Below are 17,648 nucleotides of genomic sequence, written 5' to 3'. Positions count from 1 at the left end.
GGGCACCCATTTAGGCTACCTAAAACTAGGTCTAAATACCTATGCCTAAGTTAGGTGCAAATCAGCTGTATTCCATAATAGTGTACATAGTTTTTTTGAAACACTCACAACCCGCCCATTCCGTCCCCTTTCAACTGCATGCATGAGAATTTTATAAATGATTTAGAGATGGGAGTAACTAGCGAGGTAATTAAATTTGCTGATGACACAAAGTTATTCAAAGTTGTTAACTCACGACGGGATTGTGAAAAATTCCAAGAGGACCTTACGAGACTGGGAGACTGGGCGGCTAAATGGCAGATGATGTTTAATGTGAGCAAGTGCAAGGTGATGCATGTGGGAAAAAAGAACCCGAATTATAGCTACGTCATGCAAGGTTCCACGTTAGGAGTTACGGACCAAGAAAGGGATCTGGGTGTCGGCGTCGATAATACACTGAAACCTTCTGCTCAGTGTGCTGCTGCGGCTAGGAAAGCGAATAGAATGTTGGGTATTATTAGGAAAGGTATGGAAAACAGGTGTGAGGATGTTATAATGTCGTTGTATCGCTCCATGGTGCGACCGCACCTTGAGTATTGTGTTCAATTCTGGTCGCCGCATCTCAAGAAAGATATAGTAGAATTGGAAAAGGTGCAGCGAAGGGCGACTAAAATGATAGCGGGGATGGGATGACTTCCCTATGAAGAAAGACTAAGGAGGCTAGGGCTTTTCAGCTTGGAGAAGAGACGGCTGAGGGGAGACATGATAGAGGTATATAACATAGTAACATAGTAGATGACGGCAGAAAAAGACCTGCAAGGTCCATCCAGTCTGCCCAACAAGATAACTTATATTTGCTGCTTTTTGTGTATACTCTACTTTGATTTGTACCTGTGCTCTTCAGGGCACAGACCGTATAAGTCTGCCCAGTACTATCCCCGCCTCCCAACCACCAGCCCCTCCTCCCAACCACCAGCTCTGGCACAGACCATATAAGTCTACCCAGCACTAACCTCACCTCCCAACCACCAGCCCTGCCTCCCAACCACCAGCTCCGGCACAGACCGTACAAGTCTGTCCAGCACTATCCCTGCCTCCCAACCACCAGTCCCGCTTCCCACCACCGGCTCTGGCACAGACCGTATAAGTCTGCCTAGCACTATCCTCACCTCCCAACCACCAGCCCCGCCTCCCGATCTTGACTAAGCTCCTAAGGATCCATTCCTTCGGCACAGGATTCCTTTATGCTTATCCCACGCATGTTTGAATTCTCAACCTCTCACTTTCCACTGCAACTGTCCCTACTGCCTTTAAACATGCTGTGGTCACACTTCTCCTTAAGAAGCCTTCACTCAACCCTACTTGTCCCTCTAATTACCGACCCATCTCCCTCCTCCCTTTTCTCTCCAAATTACTTGAGCGTGCTGTTCACCGCCGCTGCCTTGATTTTCTCTCCTCACATGTTATTCTTGACCCACTACAATCTGGTTTTCGCCCTCTCCACTCAACTGAAACTGCGCTTACTAAAGTCTCCAATGACCTATTACTGGCTAAATCCAGAGGTCTCTATTCCATTCTCATTCTTCTTGATCTTTCCGCTGCTTTTGACACTGTCAATCACAGCATACTCCTCGATACCCTGTCCTCACTTGGATTCCAGGGCTCTGTCCTTTCCTGGTTCTCTTCCTACCTCTCCCTCCGCACCTTCAGTGTTCACTCTGGTGGATCCTCTTCTACTTCTATCCCTCTGCCTGTCGGCGTACCTCAGGATTCTGTTCTTGGTCCCCTCCTCTTTTCTATCTACACTTCTTCCCTTGGTTCATTAATCTCATCCCATGGTTTTTCCTACCATCTCTATGCTGATGACTCCCAAAACTACCTTTCTAACCCTGATATCTCACCTTGCATCCAAACCAAAGTTTCAGCATGCTTGTCTGACATTGCTGTCTGGATGTCTCAACGCCGCCTGAAATTAAACATGACCAAAACCGAGCTTCTCATTTTTCCCCCCAAACCCACCTCCCCACTCCCCCCGTTTTCTATGTCTGTTGATGGATCTCTCATTCTCCCTGTCTCCTCAGCTCAAACCCTTGGGGTCATCTTTGACTCTTCTCTCTCCTTCTCTGCTCATATCCAGCAGATCGCCAAGACCTGTCGTTTCTTTTTACAACATCCGTAAAATCTGCCCCTTTCTTTCCGAGCACTCTACCAAAACCCTCATCCACACCCTTGTCACCTCTCGTTTAGACTACTGCAATCTGCTTCTTGCTGGCCTCCCACTTAGTCACCTCTCCCCTCTCAAATCGGTTCAAAACTCTGCTGCCCGTCTCGTCTTCCGCCAGGGTCGCTTTACTCATACTACCCCTCTCCTCAAGTCGCTTCACTGGCTCCCTATCCATTTTCGCATCCTGTTCAAACTTCTTCTACTAACCTATAAATGTACTCACTCTGTTGCTCCCTAGTATCTCTCCACACTCGTCCTTCCCTACACCCCTTCCCGTGCACTCCGCTCCATGGATAAATCCTTCTTATCTGTTCCCTTCTCCACTACTGCCAACTCCAGACTTCGCGCCTTCTGTCTCGCTGCACCCTACGCCTGGAATAAACTTCCTGAGCCCCTACGTCTTGCCCCATCCTTGGCCACCTTTAAATCTAGACTGAAAGCCCACCTCTTTAACATTGCTTTTGACTCGTAACCACTCGCTTCCACCTCCCCTCCCCTCCTCTCCTCCTTCCTGTACATATTAATTGATTTGATTTGCTTACTTTATTTTTTGTCTATTAGATTGTAAGCTCTTTGAGCAGGGACTGTCTTTCTTCTATGTTTGTGCAGCGCTGCATATGCCTTGTAGTGCTATAGAAATGCTAAATAGTAGTAGTAGTAGTACTTATGAATTTACGTACACCACGTTATAGAATATACCTATGTAAATTCTAAGAGCTAATTAGTGCCACTAATTGGTTGGGGTTTTTTTTATTTCTGTTTATTGTTGTCAGCAAAAGATCTTCATATACAAATTACGACATAGCATAACACCAAGCAAATTATTAATTTACATGGTACCATCTTAATTCTAGAAGACTTATAAACTGAACATAGTCCACGTCGTCGCTAACAATCCATCTGACCTTTTTTAAAGAAATACCCTCCACTCATCTCCCTCACACACACCACTCAAACAAACACATATTCCATCCTCCAATCTTACCTCCCTAATCCCCCCTTCCCTCCCCCCCCCCCTTTAAAGATTCTGTACGTCTTGAGACGAGCTCTCCTTCAAAAACCTGTGCCAAATACCGGCATATTGTTTAAGTTCCACATTATGAGGCCTCCTGTACCTCATATTCTCATATTTAGCTATATCCGACATTTTAATCATCCAGCATGCTACTGGCACTGATTCTTCACTCGTCCAGTACTGTAAAATTGTTTTTTTCCCTGCCAAAATTGACATATAAAGGAATCTCCTTTGAGGCAGTGAAAACCCCTGTGTGATTAAATCCGACTGCTTCCCCAGCAGCAATGCCAGAGAAGTCCATTCCACTGTTGACAGCAATACCCTATTTATAACCTTGAAGGCTCTGTTCCAGATGGACAATTTTGGACATTCCAAAAAAGCATGTAAAAAATTATCTCTCCCCGTCAGGCATTTGCGACAGAGATCTGTCTCCCAAAACTTCATTTGCATTCCCCTCTCTAATAGGTTGTTAAGTACCAATTATCAGCGCTGACTGGCTTGTTAATCAATTAAGCTGTGTGTGCAATTTGGCTGTGCAGCCAAATTAGTGCACACAACTTAAGGCACCATTTATAGAATTTGAGGGATTGTCCATTCATTTAGGACGCAATCTTGAATACTTTGTATTGTTGATTTTATTTATCCTTATCGACTTGAATATGTCATGACCGTTTTTACATATTTATATTTTATGTATGCTGTTTCTTTTCACGTTTTTCCTTTTTTGAGATGTTCATATGAGATTTAATATGTTTTTTTTATATTTTTTTGTTTGCAATATTTGTTTTATATTTGTTATTATATCTGTTTTTATAGACTCCTGAAGAAGGCGCTACAGCGCCGAAACACAGCTGTGTCGAGTCAATCATTTGCAATAAATATCATTATTTAAATTATACGTCTCCCCCATTGTTTGGATAGAGCCTATCTTCCCCACCCCTCCTCTGTTTCCTTTTACTTGTTTCGTGGGGATTAAGTGCACCTCCACACTTTGTGTGGTATTTTTCTGGTTCAGACCTGATAGACCACATGATCTTTGCCATCACTTTCTATGTTTTTGTGTTTCTACTAACATGGTTAATGCATATTATGTTACCACAAGTCCCATTTTATGCGATGGTTCCTAGATACTAATAGCATGAGTTAATTGTGTCTATGCAAATCAGTAATTTTATGGCATGTGACTACTGAAACGAGGAACATGATTATGAGAGATTCTCAATTCTGTTTTTTTTTTTCTTTCCATTACAGATCAGTTCACATTTGATGTACCTGAAAATGCCCGAGTTGATAGTGAAGTTGGTCGACTGAAAGTTCAAGACATTGATGAGCCAGAACAGAACAACAAAACTAAGTATAGTTTTATCAAAGGAGAATTTAGAGACACATTTTCAGTTGTCACGAGTGCAGCAACAAATGAAGGAATACTCATCTTAAGAAAGGTATTAATTCCATAGAGAGGGTAAGATTTTTTTTTTAAAGGTTACCAGTTAGACAAAGCATGCTACTTTATGACAGACAATGATAGTTGCTTAGACAGAATTGTTGCCTTCTGCAGAGATGGCCAGAACCTCAGCCCAGGGACAGCTGACATGAAAAGCTGTAACACTCAAAGGAGGATAAGGGGGTGTAGCTCAGGGAAAATATAAAGGGAATGACTTGGGGAGATGGTGAATAATCTTGATGGAATTACAGTAAATTAAGGAGGGATCAGCCCCTAGAAGAGCTGCTGATCACAAAAGCATGCTAGCAAGACTGCAGGGGCAGAGAGGGAAGGCTGGCCCTAGCTCAGAGCTAACAGCCAATAGGGAAAGCTCACAATGAGTCAATCACAGAAAACTGCAAACTATAGGAAAAGCAGTGCTATCTATTATAAAGACAATGCAACTGAATACAGGTAATACTCATATTAAATATATATAACAATGCACCCTGCCTCCATGAATATGGGGGCCGAACAATCCTTATCTTTGGCTTCTGATTCCTTGGCCACTCTGTAAGGGGATCTTTGGCTAGCCCGGACATTGCGCCTGAAGGATCTGGCCAGGTATGCCCATTCAAGCATACAATGCTGTATTTGTGTTCCATACTGATTTCTCACAGAGGCTTCTTCTTGTTTTATTTTTCAGTCTTTGGACTTTGAAAGCAACACAAAATACAGGTTTGATATTGAAGTCACAGATCCGACTATTGATCTTCAGTTTCTCAAGCAGGGAGGGCCTCGGAGCATTGCTAGCGTTATTGTCAATGTTCTTGATGTGGATGAACCCCCTATCTTTTCTAAGCCATCGTATTACTTTGAAGTGAAAGAAAATGTCCCTCTTGGCACTTTTATTGGCCCTGTTTCCGCACGTGACCCAGATGCAGCAAAAAGAAATGTAGGGTAAGTAGATTTCACATGGAGTGAGCTGGGTCTTTCTTATGGTCTGCTTTTTAGGTGTTTCATCAGCAGAAAGCGCCCATGGCCATCGCTGTGCCTTCTAGTACTGGTTTATCATTTCTATACTTCTACTACATGTAGGGCTTCTGATTGAAGGATTTAACCCATAAACCCTGATAAAATACAACTGATGCAAAAAAAAAAAAAAAGAAGTGTTTATTAGATAAACAATGGGGGGGGAAATCCCCTAGTACTGGGTCACCCCCTCTCCTGGCTTGTCCTATGTCCTCCGCTCAGGTTTTGTGCTTTATTCCATTTTTTTGTTGTTGTTACATTTGTACCCCGCGCTTTCCCACTCATGGCAGGCTCAATGCGGCTTACATATTGTATACAGGTACTTATTTGTACCTGGGGCAATGGAGGGTTAAATGACTTGCCCAGAGTCACAAAGAGCTGCCTGTGCCTGAAGTGGGAATTGAACTCAGTTCCTCAGGACCAAAGTCCACCACCCTAACCACTAGGTCACTCCTAAGTATATATTTCATTTCACTGGAAAATGTACCCAGCATCAGTTTTACGTACCTTAAAGAGCCCCTAATTATCTGGAAAATAAACATCTAAATTTACAATTTTCTAAAAACCTTAGCAGCCATAATGACATGTACACACACACCACCTTTCATGACTGCTGTCAGGGGCAATTTCTCCAAATAAGTTAGTTTTGCACATACCATGACAGAAATGCTGCATAGGAGCACATATGATCAGAGCAACCCCTGAGATTCTTCCAGTGAGGAAAAGCATTAACTTTGGGGCCTACATGGTCAGGATGAAGATAACACTCTGAGAAAAACATCCAGTGGCCACACAGCAGCATTTTGTAGTTCAGCAAAATGCTGCTGTGTGGCCTAGTGGTTAGGGTGGTGGACTATGGTCCTGGGGAACTGAGTTTGATTCCCACTTCAGGCACAGGCAGCTCCTTGTGACTCTGGGCAAGTCACTTAACCCTCCATTGCCCCAGGTACAAATAAGTACCTGTATATAATATGTAAGCCGCATTGAGCCTGCCATGAGTGGGAAAAGCGCAGGGTACAAATGTAACAAAAATAAATAAAAATAAAAAAGACTTTACTGAGAAACCTTAATGCATACTGATCAACTGGCAGAAAACAGGATGTAACATTAAAAAAAAAAAAAAAAATCCAGACAATCACAAACACAATTCACCCTCAAGTAGGAGCTTGACCACTACTGGGCCAGTGCTAGATGGGACAGAAGTTAAGGGGGACCACTCTCCACTTCCTAGACTACAAGGGTACTGTAACCCCCTGACATCAGGAGCCTCCTCCAGAGCTTCTTTCTCCCCTGCACCAGACCAGCTGATAGGATTCCTCCCCCTATGAGCAACACAAGCCTTCCCCTGATAGCTTACTCAGAGGGTACTGTACACACCGTGGTGGCGGAGCTAGGTATTACAATGCTGTTAAAAATAAGTCACCATGTTTCCCAGAAATACTTCACACCAAGTCAGGGAATTTAACATTAGAGATAAATTTTAAACAAATTATTTGCAGTATTTACCTGTCTTTTCCCTTTTACTCAGTTCTCAAAGTATATGAACAATATGTCATGCTCAGATACTACCAAAGTCTCAGATAAATACCTCTTTTTCTTATATCTAACAGGTTAATACTATAAGTGAATTTTAAGTTAACATTTTTTTACCAAGAATTGATTCTGGGAAAAGAAGCTGGTTTGGGGGGCCTTCCAATAGCAGAGGGCTGGTTCTGGGGGAGGGTCTTTCCAATTGCAGGGGGTCTGGTTTAGGGGTCATGTTGATAATGGTGGGGAATGGGCTCATGAGCATGTTCTGGCAGGGTGATAGTTTAGGCAGGAAGTAAGTGCAGCCTTCACTCCTGACCAAACTAACACCTTGCCATAACTTGTTTGTGGGTCAGAGTAGGTGTAAATCCCAATGTTGAGGTGTCGGGACATATAGGTTTATATCCCTTCTGATCACTTTACTGTTACATGTTTTGAGTGAGGGTGCTGGCAGCTCGGGGGAGAGGTGAAGATATCTTGACCGGTAAGTTGAATACTGTCAGCAATACTGGAGATGATATGTGATTATAACCAAGACACCATCATATTTGGTTGCCTATATAGTTGCCATGCTGGAGCCTTGACAGCCAACGTTTAAGTATAGGTGACTAGGCCCTTTCAGAATGGCCACCTTGTTGGGCAAACTGGATGGACTATGCAGGTCTTTCTCTTCCGTCACAAAGAGGGGCATTTTCGAAAGAAACGTCTAATTTGGAATTTGGACATCTTTGTAAAATGTCCAAATTCGGAGGCGGGGAGAAGGTCAGTTTCAAAAAAAGATGGACGTCCATCTTTGGTTTCAAAAATACCATGGACGTCCTTAGATTTGGATGTTTGATTTTCGGCAATTTTCGAAACCAAAGATGTCCACGTCTAAAACGTCCAAATGCAAGCCATTTGGATGTGGGAGGAGCCAGCATTTGTAGTACACTGGTCCCCTTGACATGCCAGGACGGCAATCGGGCACCCTAGAGGGCACTGCAGTGGACTTCATAAAATGCTCCCAGGTACACAGCTCCCTTTCCTTGTTTGCTGAGCCCCCCAAACCCCCCCAATACCCACTACCCCAACTGTACACCACTGCCATAGTCCTTTCAGGTGAAGGGGGTACCTATATGTGGGTACAGAGGGTTTCTGGTGGTTTTGGAGGGCTCGCAGTTTCCTCCACAAATGTAAAAGGTAGGGGGGGGGGTATGGGCTTGGGTCCACCTGTCTGAAGTGCACTGCACCTACTATGAAAACTACTCCAGGGACCTGCATGCGCTGTCATTGAGCTGAGTATGACATCTGAGGCTGGCAAGTAATATTTTAAATCATGTTTTTTGAGGGTGGGAGTGGGTTAGTGACCGCTGGGGGAGTAACAGGAGGTCATCCCTGATTCTCTCCAGTGGTAATCTGGTCATTTCATGCAGCTTTTTGTGCCTTATTTGTAATAAAAACAGGTCCAGGTGAAAACGTCCAAGTTTTAATCATGGACGTCTTTGCTTTTTTCCATTATGGCTCAAAGATGTTCCAAGTCTTAGGAACGCCCAAGTCAAACCTCTACCATGCCTCTCATATACTCCCTTCAGATTTGGACGTCCTTGTGACGGACTTCTGATGGAGACGTCCAAAATCAAGTTTCGATTATACCGATTTGGACATCTCTGAGAGATGGACGTCCAAGTGCCGATTTATGTCACTTTTTGGATGTCCATCTGTTTCGAAAATTAGCCTGTTACTGTGTTACTGAAATGGAGTATAAGTATACATCTTCTAGGCATGCCCTAGTCCCACCCAAGTCAGACTCAGACCACACCCCCTTGCCTTTTGCATGCACATGGGTTTGAGACATGCATATCCCAGCATTGTAAGATGGGGACTTAGACATTTATGATAGAAACCTTTAAGTGATGATTCATGCACATCTCAAACGAGAATATCCCTTTAAAAACGACTGTCATACAAGGCATTTCTATAACAGGGCACCTGGTAAGAGCCTATTCTATAAAGCAATGTAGGTGCCAACTTTCTTTTATAGAATACTAGCATAACAAGTTAGATACGCACCAATAATTTAGGCTTGAGCAATGGTGTAAGCATTGGCCCCTAACTATTGGCAGGGCCGCCGAGAGACAAGGCAGGGCCCGGGGCAAAGCAGCCCTGCCTCCGATCCCCCCCCCCCCCTGCCGCTGCCATCCCCTGTCGCTCCCCCCATTGCTGCAGTCCCCGGTCTCACCTGCCTGCCTCCACGACTCCAGGCCCCCTGCATTCGAAGCGGCAGTCACAGATCACATCTCTTCTGGCCTTCCCTCCCTGTGTCCCGCTCTCATCTGATGTAACTTCCGGTTTCTGCAAGGGCGGGACACAGGGAGGGAAGGCCCGAAGGGAGGCGATCTGTGACTGCCACTTCGAATGCAGGGGGCCCGGAGCCGAGGAGGCAGGCAGGTGAGACCGGGGACTGCAGCGCCGGCGGCCTGGCCCCAGCGCCGGGCCCCCCTTGGAGGCCCGGGGAATTTTGTCCCCCCTGCCCCCCCTCTCGGTGGCCCTGACTATTGGAGATACGTGCTTGACTTACAGTATTCTATACAATATGGGCATTAATGGGAGACCTGCCTATTAAAAAGAAAACCAAAGCAGCAACCACTTCTCCGAGCCCTCCACCACCCTCTTATAGGTTCCACCCCCCCCCCCCCCCCCCCAGGCCTCTCTAACTCAAATCCCAGAAGCATCAGGCTGTGGCTTAGTGGCCCAATGCTGTCAGGTGGTAAAATAATCAGCTATAACACGGCTTGCTAGGTGCACCAGGTGCACATTGCTAGCCATATTATTGAATTTATATAGTAATGAACTGCTTTACATCTATTTGCATATTTTGCATCTTAATATTATGTAACATGGGGTAACCTATTTAATTCTCTATTAGGGCACTTCACACAGCATCAGAGCTCTTTAACATATGCTAAAGGGCAAATATCATGGGTTAGTGCACTAATACTGCTTGATAACTTCCCCTCTAAGTGATATATAAGTGGTCAAATGCCGTAGTGTGCATTTGAAAGAGGGGCATTTACGTGGGTAGATCATGGGGCAGGCTATTGGTGGGGGCAGACATTTAAGTGAGCAACTTACAGAATACTGTGTTGCCCAAGTGCCTGCTACATTCATTCCAGGCTTAAAGGAGGTCTAAATTGTGGTACCTAAATGTGCCACTGAGGGGCATAATCGACCAGAAACGCCTATCTCCATGGGCGTTTATCTCCGAGAACGGGTCCGTGAAGGGGCGGAGTGAACCGTATTTTCAAAACAAATAGACGCCCATGTGTTATTCGCCAAGGTGTGAGCTGGGCGTTTTTGCTTTTCAGCGATAATGGAAAATGAAATCGCCCAGCTCAAAAACGAATAAATCCAAGGCATTTGTTCGTGGGAGGGGCCAGGATTCATAGTGCACTGGTCCCCCTCACATGCCAGGACACCAACCGGGCACCCTAGGGGGCACTTTTACAAAAACAAAAAAAAAGGTAAAAGAGCTCCCAGGTGCATAGCACCCTTCCCTTGGGTGTTGAGCCCCCCCAATCCCCCTCAAAACCTACTGCCCACAAGTCTACACCATTACTATAGCCCTAAGAGGTGAAGGGGGGCACCTACATGTGGGTACAGTGAGTTTGGGGGGGTTGGACGACTAAGCATTAAGCAGCACAATTGTAACAGGTAGGGGGGGGATGGGCCTGGGTCCACCTGCCTGACGTCCACTGCACCCCCTAACAACTGCTCCAGGGACCTGCATACTGCTGCTTGGGAGGAGGACATTTGAGGGTGAAAGTAAAAAGTTGTGAAACATCATTTTTTTGTGGTGGGAGGGGGTTAGTGACCACTGGGGGAGTCAGGGGAGGTCATCCCCGACTCCCTCTGGGGGTCATCTGGTCATTTAGGGCACTTTTTGGGGCCTTATTCGTGAAAAAACAGGGTCCAGGAAAAGTGCCCTAAATTCTAGCTACAAACGTATCCATTATCGGCGAAAGGCGACCATCTCTGTTCGGGTGATAACCACGCCCCAGTTCCGCCTTCACCACGCCTCCGACACGCCCCCGTCAACTTTGTCCGCATCCGCGACGGAGTGCAGTTGAAAGCGTCCAAAGTTCGGCTTTCGATTATACCGCTTTATTTGTTTTTGTGAGAAAAACGCCCATCTCCCGATTTAGGTCGGAACTTGGGCGTTTTTCTCGTTTGATTATAAGCAGGATAGTCTTCTCTATAAACATATATAAATGTCTAAAAATCTCATCCTGAACATAGCAATTTTTGAACTGGAAAAATGTCTTTTTTTTTTAATTGCTATTTTCCAGATGTTTTTGTGCTTAGTATGTATTTCTTTAGGTACCATTTTCAGTCCTAGAGAAAGTCGCACAGAAACAAGCCATAGGGATGGATGTGTGGCACCATTCCTAGTAAATTCACCACACAGCCATCCAGCAAAATAGAGGGACAGCCTAGTGATCAGTGCAATGGACTTCGCATAAAGGGACCCAGGAACACATTCCAGCTTAACAGCCTTATTTTGTACTGTGAGCCCTCCAGGAACACCTAATAACCTATTGCACCTAACTGTACACCACTACAAAAGCCCTCAGGTCTGCAGGTGTCTTCTATCTATAAGTACAGCTGGTATTTTCTGGGTTTTGGAAGGCTCACAATTTTCACCACAAGTGTACTAGTTAGACTGGGATAAGGACACGGGTCCCTTTCTCTACAGTCCACTGGAATGACCACTAGCTTATTCCTGGGACCAGCTTGCTGCTCTAATAGGAACAGCCATAATATCTGAAGCTTTGGGGGGTGGGAGAGGGTCAGTGACCACTGGGGGATTAAGGGGGTGGGAGACACACCTTAATGCCTCCATTGGTCAGCTGGTTAGTTAGGGCACCTTTTGTGACTTGAACGTGATTGAAACGTCCCAATTTTTGCCCTAGACAGTTTTATCTTATTCCATTATCCCTGAAAAAGCCCACATTCTAGGCCTGCCCAAATCTCACCCAAAACACACACCCCTAGCAACTTAGACGAACTGTGGAGCAAAAACATCGCAAATCTGAGTTTCCAAATCGCAACTTGGACATTTTCCCATGAAAACTGTCCATCTGCCGCTTTTGGGACAGTTTTCTCCTTTGAAAATGAGCTCCTTTGTCACCCAAGTGCCCATACGAAATAGACTCTCACCCCGCATTACCAAGGCACCAAAATGGAGGCGCCTGTTATAAGCTTTTCTCCATAGAGTTTGGCATTAAATTTTCTGTTTGTGATACCTGATAGAAACTTCAAATGTCATTCAGGGTTTTGAGAATCCTGAATCTTAAAATGCACCGTACCCCATTCCCTTAGCATAGACCGAATTTATTAACAGTAGTTGAAGTGGTTTACATTCTCTCCTTTTATGGCAGATTAATATTCTCTTCACATTAAGTGCCATACACCGCTATTCTAAATCATTATCAGGACAATATTTGCACACAGATAAAAATAGGCAGTTTCGGAGGCTGAGCTAGGTCGGAGGGGGGGGGGGGGGATGGCCAGGATACATCTAGTTTTGCATTCCCACAACTGTGCACATTACTTTTGAAGCAGGGGTTCTCAACCCAGCCCTCAGGACACACCAAGCCATGGATTTGAAGAGATCCATCAATGAATATATATGAGAGATTTGCATACAATGGAGACATGTAAATTTATCTCATGCATATTTGCTGTTGGTATCCTGAAATCCTGACTGGCAGGGTGTATCCCAAGAACTGTGTTGAGGACCCAGTCCCCTACTTCATGCTCAAAACTACTGCAAGCTTTAACATAGGGTTATCTACCTTATATGGTAGATATGCCCTGCCTACTCCATTCCAGGATGCACCACATGGGGTGGGGAGCCACAATTTTAAAGAAGAAGGCGCCTGGAGGCAGGAGCGAGTGGGTATCACTCCTGCCTTATATGGGGTAAGGGGGTTAAGGGTGAGTTTCCGCTGGACCACCAGGGCATATTTGTGACTGGGGGGAGGAGAGGGCAGGGGTCTAGGGAGGCATTCAACCACCAGGGTATTCTTTTTGTGCGCCTGGGCAGGGGAGGAAGGGTAGGGGCCATGGGGTGGCCATTGGACCACCAGGGCATTTTTTTCACCTGGGCAGGGGAGGGGAAGAGAGGGAGAGGGATGAGGGCCACTGGACCACCAGGGCATTTTTTTGTGCCTGGGTAGGGGAGAGTGCCAGTGAGCCGCCAGGGCATTTTTTTTAATGTTTGGGGATAAGGGGTGGTCATGTATGTAGGGCCGGGGTAGGTGCCGCTGGGGAACAGGATTGTGTTTGAGGGGTGGGAACAGGTGTCAGGTTGGGAGTAAGGGGCTGATGCATGCCGTGGCATGCTTATGTTTTGGGGGGTTTTGTTGTTTTTTTAATGTCAACTCTCCTGTCCTTGCCTGAGCCAATCACTGCTGAGGCACTGACAAGAAAGTCGACATTTAGCGCTGAGCAGCAGATTGCTGCCGCAATTTTAACCTAGTATTAATTGGCGTGTTTATTTTGAGATGCTGCAGCAATTTTACTGCACTAGGTTCACGGTAGAGTGAAGACTCTGCCACGAACCTTTGATCATTGACCCCTCAGAGGGAAAAGTATAGGCTGGTGTAAATCTCTGTGAGCACCTTTTCCCTAGGTAATTTTCAAAGGGAAAATGTGTTTGTATTCCCCCTTTAAGAGGAAAAGTAAGGGCTGAAAAGCTGGTTCCAAGAATTTAAAAAGACCTTTCGAATTTTAATTTTTTTAAAAATGTGAGTTGGTAAACTGAGATAAACCAATATTAGAAAGGGAATACGGAGGCCAACGTGTTGAATCAACAGATAAGAAGTTTTGGATACCCATTCTAAAACTTTAAAGTGCTCTGTGGGCATCAGTTCTATCTGCCTTTTCTGGTAAAAGAAGTGGAAAAGAAAGAAGCAAAGACTGTCCAAAAATCACCCTGGCAAACCTGATAAATTCTCAAAAGAGTATATATTCTGTGTTCCTTTGTTCACTAATGCAGGTACCTCATCAGGCGACCCATTGAAAAGGGCCCTATCGAGGTAACAAAGACCAACGGAAATATTGTAAACACAGGGACACTGGACAGAGAAACCAGTGCCTGGCACAACTTAACCATAGCAGCCTATGAGATTTACCAAAACCGTAAGTACATACCAAAGAGATTTTGATACATGATATACCTCCCTCAGGAGTAAACTGTTATGATGATACATCCAATATTGGTTGATGTAATATAAAAATGTGAACTGTCATGAGTTAATGTGTTCTTTTTGACCTAGAAGATTTATAAGACAGTCGTATTGTTACAAGAAATTATTTATTTGGGGAAAAGAGCTCTAGAGAGCACTCGCTACTGTTTATAATTTAAGAGCAGGTGCTGTATTTATAAGTTTTAGGATATTAAATTTTCCACCAATCACCAAAGGTGATAATTGCAATAAATTAAATAAATTAAGTATATATAAAAGATACCATATACTCAGAACACAAAGAGACCGTAATTTTAGCTTCAAAAGGTTGATTTAATATACAATTGCACACGAGAGGTAGGTTTTAAGAGATCTTTACAGATAATCTGTGCTTAAGTAAGGCAAAGTAGCAGGTCTAGATCAAAAGTTATGTTACTTACAAGTCCTTGTTACAAGCATGCTGTGGTCCAGCTGATTGATGAGCACATGTTTCAGGAACAAGGCATCAGCGGACCCCAAAGAGAGCAGCAGGTTCCAAGAGGAGGCAGGTTCCAAGAGAGCGAGCTGGGCTGTTTCCAGGCCTTTTATAATGTTAGCAGAGAAGCATGGTGTGTGCATGTCCTGGATATTTTGCAAGGCATTATGGTTAATGTAGTCTGTTCACATGACCACATTATAAGTCCTTCTTTCTGCAGATGTCCTGGCGTCCATTTGTCTGATAGATGATGGGAGGGGCAGGTATACCTCTGATGACAGGCAAATGTTCTGTTTATGCTTTTCCTCTGACTTCTTTGTTTTCAATGGGGTATTCAGGTGCCCACCTTAGTCATGCTTTTGTTAGGTGGGAGGGCAGAGGAAGCTCTTTTGTGTTTAAGTGTTTGTAATTAACTATCCCTGCTATCAGAAGTTCCCAGAAAAAGGGATGGGGAGAGAGGGGCTTGAAATGAAACTATTCTCTCTGCTGCAGTGTCAAATATAAAAAAGCTGCACAAATATATTGGTGTATATATAATCCAGCAAAATATAATAAACTGATACCATTACAGTATGATATTTATGTATTTTATTCTTCGTAATATGGTATGGTGTAGTAGTATTCACTTTGTTTTGTGTACTTTAACCTTGATTAACTGTTTTGTTAAGCCACATTGAAATCAGGTTGCTGGGATAATTATTGTTTTGGTAGACCCCCACCCCCGTTTTACGAAGCTGCATTAGTTAGCGGCTGCCGGTGCGGCATTACCGCGTGGCTTTGTAAAAGGGGGATTTAGTATTCACTACTTAAACTCTTCAGCACCTCAACTTCCAGAAGAGCTGAACGGACAAAATAAGTAAAAGGAACATTTAGGGCTATGGCTTGTCTCCTATTCTGTGTCCATGGAGAAAAACATTAAGCCTAAATAAATACTAGCCTGCCTGCTACACTTATAATATAATTATACTCTTGATAATAACATCACAAATTATGGTATGCAGCCACAGTATGTGCTCTGCCCTACAAAATTAAGGGGTACTGTCTGGTTTCTTACAGTTGCTGAGAATAGCTGAGAGAAAAAGCAATTTTACAAAGTGGGGGGGGGGGTGAGATTGTAAGCTTTCAACCAGGAATTGATTCCATTTCTTTTCCTCTTTCTTCCAGCTCCCATGACTGAGTCACACGTACAAGTCTCCATAAAGGTCCTTGATGTAAATGACAATGCTCCAGAATTTGCTGAATTATATGAGCCCAAAGTTTGTGAAAACGCCCCAGAAGGAATGGTAAATGGTTAATTTTTAAGAAAACTACTCATTTTTAAATCTTTCTCAACTTTCTTTTATCCACCTCCTCCCCTTCCTTCCCCCCTGCCCCCCCCCACCCCGCTGCCCACCACACACACTTTCCTTCCTGAATGTCCTCCCAAGTCCACCATATGGATCTCACATTGGGTTTTGCATGAGATCCTCCACATTATGCCATACTAACTAATTTATTATGGCAGTTTTACCACTAATTTATTATGTATTTATTTATTAGGATTTATTTACCGCCTTTTTGAAGGAATTCACTCAAGGAGGTGTACAGTAAGAATAGATCAAACGAACAATAGGCAATTGCAGCAGTAAAAAATATTCAAATAACAATACAAAGTGTGGCGTGGAGGGGCATAATCGAAAGGGACGTCCTCGTTTTGATTTGGACGTCCTCGCAAAACATCCCCATCCAGGGGCGGGGAAACCCGTATTTTCAAAACAAGATGGATGTCCATCTTTCGTTTCGATAATACAGTCAGGGATGCCCAAATCCTGAAATTTGGTCATCCATAGAGATGTTCATCCCCAGACTTGGTCGTTTCTGATTTTCGGCGATAATGGAAACCAAGGACATCCATCTCAGAAATGACCAAATGCAAGCCATTTGGTCATGGGAGGAGCCAGCATTTGTAATGCCCTGGTCCCCCTGACATGCCAGGACACCAACCAGGCACCCTAGGGGGCACTGCAGTGGACTTCATTAATTGCTCCCAGGTACATAGCTCCCTTACCTTGTGTGCTGAGCCTCCCAACCCCCCCCCCCCAAAAAAAAAAAACCACTACCCACAACTGTACACCACTACAATAGCCCTTACGGGTGAAGGGGGCACCTAGATGTGGGTACAGTGGGTTTGTGGTGGGTTTTGGAGGGCTCGCTGTTTCCTCCAGAAACGTAACAGGTAGGGGGGTATGGGCCTGTGTCCGCCTGACTGAAGTGCACTGCACCCACTAGAACTGCTCCAGGTACCTGCATACTACTGTGATGGACCTGAATATGACATCTGAGGCTGGCATAGAGGCTGGCAATCAATATTTTTTATTTAATTTTAGGCAATCAATATTTTTAAAGATGTTTTTTGAGGATGGGAGGGGGTTAGTGACCACTGGGGGAGTAAGGGGTCATCTGGTCATTTCAGACAGCTTTTTGTGCCTTAGTCATAAGAAAAACACGACCAGGTAAAGTCGTCCAGGTGTTCGTCAAGGACGTCCTTGTTTCTTTCGATTATGGGTCGAGGACATCCAAGTGTTAGTCACGCCCAAGTCACGCCTTTGCTACACCTCCGATACGCCCCCTTGAACTTTGGCCGTCCCTGCAACGGAAAGCAGTTGAGAACGTCCAAAATCGGCTTTCGATTATACCGATTTGGACGACCCTGGGAGATTGACGTCCATCTTCCGATTTATGTCGAAAGATGGACGTCCTTCTCG

The 17,648-nt window shown here is 44.6% G+C and overlaps 1 protein-coding gene across 2 annotated transcripts in view; it reads left to right on the top strand.

Annotated features, from left to right (window-relative positions):
* Window positions 1-17,648, top strand: part of CDH5 (cadherin 5) — an 84,035-nt gene that overhangs the window by 50,591 nt on the left and 15,796 nt on the right. For both annotated transcript variants that reach the window (XM_030204491.1, XM_030204493.1), the window contains exons 6-9: window positions 4,470-4,660; window positions 5,348-5,601; window positions 14,240-14,382; window positions 16,069-16,187. In XM_030204491.1, the coding sequence (XP_030060351.1) occupies window positions 4,470-4,660; window positions 5,348-5,601; window positions 14,240-14,382; window positions 16,069-16,187 (707 nt within the window). The remainder of the gene's footprint in view (window positions 1-4,469; window positions 4,661-5,347; window positions 5,602-14,239; window positions 14,383-16,068; window positions 16,188-17,648) is intronic.

Source organism: Microcaecilia unicolor, chromosome 5 (assembly GCF_901765095.1).
Source record: "Microcaecilia unicolor chromosome 5, aMicUni1.1, whole genome shotgun sequence".
Taxonomy (NCBI): domain Eukaryota; kingdom Metazoa; phylum Chordata; class Amphibia; order Gymnophiona; family Siphonopidae; genus Microcaecilia; species Microcaecilia unicolor.
The sequence above is the reverse complement of the archived record's forward strand: the minus strand, read 5'-3'. Positions and strand labels throughout refer to the sequence as shown.